At 33.4% G+C, this 6,836-nt stretch overlaps 1 protein-coding gene across 1 annotated transcript in view; it reads left to right on the top strand.

Annotated features, from left to right (window-relative positions):
* Positions 1 to 4,059, top strand: part of LOC117173244 — a 4,692-nt gene extending 633 nt beyond the window's left edge. The window contains exons 3-6 of the mRNA XM_033361710.1: positions 4 to 69; positions 269 to 655; positions 911 to 1,052; positions 3,777 to 4,059. Of these exons, the coding sequence (XP_033217601.1) occupies positions 4 to 69; positions 269 to 655; positions 911 to 1,052; positions 3,777 to 3,897 (716 nt within the window). The 3' untranslated portion in view covers positions 3,898 to 4,059. The remainder of the gene's footprint in view (positions 1 to 3; positions 70 to 268; positions 656 to 910; positions 1,053 to 3,776) is intronic.
* The last annotated feature ends 2,777 nt before the right edge of the window (positions 4,060 to 6,836 follow it).

Genomic DNA, 6,836 nt, shown 5'->3' with positions numbered 1-6,836 from the left:
CAGGACATCTGAAAGACGTTTCCAGTCCAAGGGTTTCTCCAATTAGATACAAGTATGCTAAAATACTAGGTAAAAAATATATTATACTTTATTGCTCTTTTATTAGTTATTTTTACTGTAATAATGACTACTAATCATTATCATATAATTCATGAATTATATTATTCATATATACATTAACTTAAAATATGGACACAATATTAAATTCAAGGCATCCAATAATTTATGGCATTAAATTAAATATTAATTCCATTTTAATCCTATGCAGAACTACTTAACAACACATCTGATTATTATGAAAGGGAAACTGTTACGATATCAGACAATGTGGAAAAGTTTCTAAATACAACATTGGACACTGTCACCGACAAATGTTCAAATCTTATAGATGCAAACGCTTGGAAGTATGTTGGTAGAAATTACACTGTTTACAGTGCAGCAGTTAACAAACTCGAGGAATTTTTAATCAGTCCAATAAATAAAACCCACAAACAAATTGACAGCATCATGCTGGCCACAAATTTAATATTCAAATTGGGAAACTTGATTCATTCGTTGGAAAAGTGTTTCGACGATAAAGAACGCTTAAATGAGGAGCACGTTATGAGAGTGATGGTTTTGATTTTGCGTCAAATTTCCAAAAATATATTTTTAGGTAAATATGCAAACAAATAAATCATACCGTGAACAGAAGTGATTATGGACCAAGGTAATGTGCCGAAAAAGTTTTCTTCTCTTAATTGGGTTTAACCGTGTGTCCTAAGACTATTGTTTATCAAATGCACAGAAAGTCTTTTCGCAAAATAATAACAATCCACTGAATCCACTAACAGTAGCTTCGTATATATAGTACAAATTTAATTTATAATAATTTACAGATGATAGACTATACCTATTTTTTCTTTCATAGCTGGTAAAATAAACCTAGATGGAGAATACCTGGAAAATCCTAAGTCTGCGGACTGCTCAAAAGTTTTTTTTCCAATGCGAGGTAATAGTTTGTTATTTGATGCACTGATGGTAGACATTCATTCGCCTTTTGAATCTTGCTAGTAAGTAAAACTGTACAAATCATTAACTTTTTATTAACTGAGGATATACTTTGTTATCAAAGTTATGTTTTAAGCAGATTAAAGAAAAATGCATTGCCAAATTGTTTTCTAACCTCCTTAGGCAAAGGTATCCCAATGAAAAAGAAACCCGAGCCGAAATTTAGGCCCTACTTTGAAACCGTAACTCCTACCTTAGTAGGCGATAGAAGCAATGAAGTATGCTCTAAATAAGCAGCGATGTCAATGTAATTTAGACCCTACGTTATCGCTAAAAGTGTCCGAAATCGGTCGTTTTTCCACGTTTAGCGTCGAAGTAGGATCTGCATTCAAAACAAATTATACCCTCTTTTAAGCTTAAAACTACTGCACGTAGGACTTGTGGCATCAAAGCAGGTTCTCTATAATCTCATACCAATATGGGTAAATAATATTAAAGTATGTTATTTATCAGAAAAAATAATATCTGTGATGTAAATATCAAGGATATTCACAATTATTTCACAGATATATTATTCGCAGAATTTTTTTATTATGATGCGAAAGTATAGTGCACTAAAAAATCTGCAAGTACTAATAAATGAAACCGAGGTCGCATGCATGCACTGAGTATTTACCAGACGCCTCGACCGATTCAACTACCCAGGGGGAAAAGTCGGATATTTGCTAGAGTTCACGACCGGTGTAGTACCGTGCCAATTGTAAAACAGAATAAATACCAGCACTGGCTGTTAGTACTGTGCCAACCATCGGCATATTACTGGTTTACGACTGGCTTAGTACTGACTGTCATTACTGGTAGAATACTGACGCGAGTATTCCGGTAACGATTGGCGCCATACTAGTTTACAACTGACCCAGTACTGACCGTCACCACCGATGAAATACCGACACAGGAGTTCCACCAACAGTTGGCGTCATACTGGTATACTACTGGCGCGGCACTGATACGTATTACTGATCAAATACTGACACAAGAGTTCAACCAACGGTTGGCATCATACTGGTCTCTGGCCCGGTACTAAAAGTTAGTACATCCCAGGTAGAATCGTCGGCAGTGTGCCGGAGTTCACCACCGGCGTAGTACTGACCCAGTACTTCCCACCAGTACAGACAGCCGATGGTTCGCCCAGTACTGGCAGAACGTTGGCTGCAGGACCAGGGCGGTACTATGTCAGTTGTACAAAAATAGATTTTTAAAAAAACACGTCTAAAAATGTTTTCAGGGTGTTTTGAAATGTGGAGTAATAGACTATACGATTGAGGTGAAAGCATTTTTTTTCTATTACTTTTTTTAAGGAAAATATTCTAATTTCCACCTTCACGAAAAATGTTTAATGTTCAGAAAAAATTACATTTTATACCTATTCGATGTCGTATTATGATAAAAAAGAGTTGAAAAATTGTGGTTTGAACTTTTCTGAACTGTAGCGTATTAGGATGGCTTTTTCATAGAGTTTCAACTTGTCGGTTTAGCGCAGTGGTTATCACTCCCGACTGCTAGGCAATATATTTAGGTATATAGATTTACGTTCGAAACCCCGTAGCGTTAGAAATTTTATTTGTACGCCAGCGGTTTTCCAGTACTCTCCTAGTACTGACAGGCCATTACCGCTAAGCATTACAAGCCAGTGCTGGAATAGTACTGGCCCAGTACAGTCAGCCCATACTGGAACTCCGACAGGCGGTACTGGGCCACTACTGTGCCGATGGTGTATTTCTACCTGGGATACTTTCGTTATCACTTGGAGCCTGACCAGTACCTTCCCCGTACTAATCTGTAGTAGTGGCCCGGTGGTGAACTTCAGTGCTGGCCCAGTACTACAGGTCAGTACCTCACCGAGCTTGCAGTATTGGTTGAGCTAGTATTGGGTCAGTGCTAACAGAGGGTACCGGATCAGTACCAAATGTAATTACTAGTCTAGTACTGGCTAAATACTGCAAGTCAGTACAGAACAATGTTATCATTAGGGGTTTTACCAGTATGAATCCAGTAGTCCTGTCAGTATTCTAACAGTACTGCGCCAGTACCGAACTCCGACTGTCGGTACTGGCGGGGTACTGTGTCGGTGGTAAATTTCCCCCTGGGTAACGGAATCTGTTAGGATGTCTTCTTCAAAAATCATTAGCTCTTTTCCAATACTTTTAGGTCCAAAATCTTTTTCAATTCGGAATAATTATTTGAATTTCTTTTTTTAACTTTCTGTATCGTTAAATATTTGAAACAATTTTTGAAGAGTTAAACATAAATTTGTTCTGCTTTTTTAGAAGAATTCTATGTTATACACTTCAAAATAAATTGAGGCCAAACATATAAATTTGATTCTGTATTATTTATTACTTAAAAGAATGCAATGTCAAACTTGTCGATTTCAATAACAATATCTTTTTAACTCTTTATTAAGTTTATATTAACAATGACAGTACTTGTTTTATAACCAATTTTCTCGTCGCCCCAAAATTCTAGATAAGTAGTCAATTATTTTTCATGTATTTGGTTGTTCTTATTCTCCAAAAAATAGAGATTGAAGTGGAGTCAAAGTAGGCTCAAATGTTTCGTTCTCTATGGGTTAAAAGTTTAAAGCAGGAGCTTTAAGTTTCAATAGCTTCAAAACATGTTCTAATAAGGAGCTTCAACTTCAAAGTATGGTCTAAATCTCGACTCGGGAAGTTATTCGAAAAGTTTAATCTCGTCAGTGTTACTAGACTATTTTCTTTCTTTTGCAGCAAACATGAAGATTTTGATAATTGTGCTTTTGATCTTTTGAAAAACTGCGAAGCAGAACTAGCAACAGTTTTAAAAATGGCGTGGTGTCCGCCTGAATCAGATGGATGCAAAACTTTGTAATATCGTGCTGTTTTATATGGGCTAATTTTATTTATTTCAGATTATTTGATTAAAAACGTACGTCCACTTTAAGAAACATTATCGAACAATATTTTAAAAATCTTTTCCATTTCTCTTAAATTATTTATTCATTATTTTAATTTCGATTAGAAACATCTGTATATAGTATAAGTTGAATAAATGTAAATGTTTGATATTACAAGAATACGGTTCTTTATGTACACAAATGTTAACAATATTTTATAACGTTTGTCATAACAAAGTTAAGTAAGCTGCTCATACATTAACATTCCAAATTCAATAATTTCTAATACTGCAAATTTTTCAATTGAAAATTTACAAATTTGAATGACACCATTGATAGTTTAATTTAAGTTTAAGAGTTAAAAATTGAATATTTAAAAAGGTTAAATAATATAAAATCCAAAAAGTTTTTATTCAAAACGTTAAAATTTGAAAACTTAAATAATTTTGGAATTAATAATTAAAACCTAATTTTTTGTTTTGTGTAATCCATCCAAATTTTATTATTTCAAATATAATTAAAATATGAAATTTTGAAAATTTTTCAAAACTTGTATTTCTAATTTTAAAGCTTTCCGAAATAGACGATAGAATGAACCTAGTCAACCAACCAAACTTACACTGTTTTTTTTACAAGTTTAAAAGCAATAGTTAAAGATTTTTTATTCAAAATGTTCTCATTGAATACTTTCAAATATTAGAAATTGAACGGTTTAAAATTCCAATCGATAAAATCTACACAAATTGAAGTTGAAATTGAATAATGTTAATATGCAGCATGCTAGATTTTTATTCTGAGCTAATTAAAGAATGACTATTCGAAAAAACAAATATTTGTTACTGAAAATTGAATGGAAGACACTCAGACTCATAAATTTGATTTAGAAATACGTTTGCACCTCCCTGAAAGATTAAAAATATTGGATAAATACGCAGCTTGAAAATTAATGATAAAGAAAACTGGATGAAGACCATTTTTCCCCTAAAACACAGAAAATTGTTTTTCTATTGATTTAACATAATCAATGCAGGGTTCCTTTGCAGGAAACTTTTTTTGCACATCCGGTGAAATTTCGTATTTGCTCCTTATATCCGCAGTTGTCCTTCTTATGTCTTTAGCTAAAACTTAAATTAAATAAGTGTAAAAAATTTGGGTCACCCAAGGAATTTCTGTTACCTTGCGCTATACTATAGAATAATTATTATGGCAGTGAATTCTTGTATCTCTGATAGCTATTTTTCGATTTGTGTTTTAATTATATTTTCCTGATTGCAAGTAGATTGCAAAAAAATAGACTATCAATTTTATACAGCGGCCGAAAGAACTCTTTTGTTTTATATTACTTGCATGGAATTTATTATTTATTACAATTCATATTTAAGTCAATGGATATCTTTATGCTACGTCCCAATGTCATTTATTGTCTGGCTGAGTGTGGCGTGCCCGCGAAGTGCCGACCCCCTTTTATGTATGGGCCGGCATCATGCGAAAGTGACATTCGTTAAGCCAGCCACTTATTATTCGAGCCCACATGCAGTCGATTCTCGCAGATCATAACCTGTAAGCGCTCTCTTACTACTATAATAATCGAACTGCCAAGAATCCTGACCTTCGCACTTTTCGCATTCTCGAATAAGGTATAACGAGTTTTCCATTTTTAGAGCTAAATGAATAACAACATTAAATAAAATAGCATATACTATCAAGCTTTTTTAGTATCGTGGTATGATAATACTCTTTTTTCTTAATCCAATTTGACATGACTTTAATTGATTTTTGCACTGAGAAAAAGTAGCACAGAGAAATATTTACCCATCGCCTTAGGCACTTCAAGATTTCCATCAGATTACCACAGGAAAAATCGTGCAAAAACATTTAAATTAAGAAACAAAAAAAAAAATTCTTATCAATCCTCCATACAGTAGGATAATTTGTATATAAAGCCTTAAATATATTAACTTTGAAAAAATTAAATTTTCCAAAATTTCTGAAATGGCGGACCCAACTATTTGGGTCAAAAATAGCATTTTCTATAAGTACTAACTAAGAATGATTATAAATTATTAAAAATCTATTAAATTATTTTAAACTAGCAGATGATAGGAAAATTCAAAATATTAAATAGATCGAAGATGGCTCATTTCTGCAGTATATATTTAAATATTTTAAGATTATTCTAGAAAAACAAATTAATATTTTATTAGACTGAAGTTTAAAACGTCATATGGCGAATTTTATTTTTTTCTCATTTTCGTCTTATTATTGTCAGAAAAAAATGCCCAGAAACTGTCTCTGTGTTAACTAAAGCGACTGCAACGATGAAAAACTAGAAAACCTATACTTGCAAAGAATTCAGCGAGTTCCCTCAGAAAGGAAGAGAGGGTGACTTTTTTAACCCCTCTCATTTAAAAAATACTTTTAAGGGTTGTTAACTTTTTTTTGTTATTTTCCATTTGTGGACAATAGCCAAAATTGAGAAGAACGGCAGGAAAACTCGTCCGGTTAATGAAAGACAGTAAGTTCTACCCCAAAACGAAGAAAGAGTGACTTTTTAACACCTCCTATTCGAAAGTTACTTTCAAGTAGTGTCGAAAAATATTGTTAAAACCATTTTCCATTTGCAGAAAATAAACGGAATTGAGAAAAGCTGCACGAAAACTCGTCTTGAAGAGCATATACGGTGAGTTCTAGCCCAAAATGAAGACGGGGTAAGTTTTTTAATCTCGCCCCCTCCCCTATTCGGAAGGTAATTTCAAGAGTCGTTAAAATTTTTTTTAAGTTCTAATTTGCGGACAATAGCCAAAATTGAGAAAAACTGCATGAAAACTCGTCCAGGCAAGGATAGACGGTGAGATCTACCTCAAAAAAATTGGGGTGACTTTTTCAAATGCACCTGTTGGAAAGGCACATTCAA

Source organism: Belonocnema kinseyi, chromosome 5, assembly GCF_010883055.1.
Source record: "Belonocnema kinseyi isolate 2016_QV_RU_SX_M_011 chromosome 5, B_treatae_v1, whole genome shotgun sequence".
NCBI classification, from domain to species: Eukaryota; Metazoa; Arthropoda; class Insecta; order Hymenoptera; family Cynipidae; genus Belonocnema; species Belonocnema kinseyi.
This window is presented reverse-complemented; position numbering and strand designations above follow the sequence as displayed.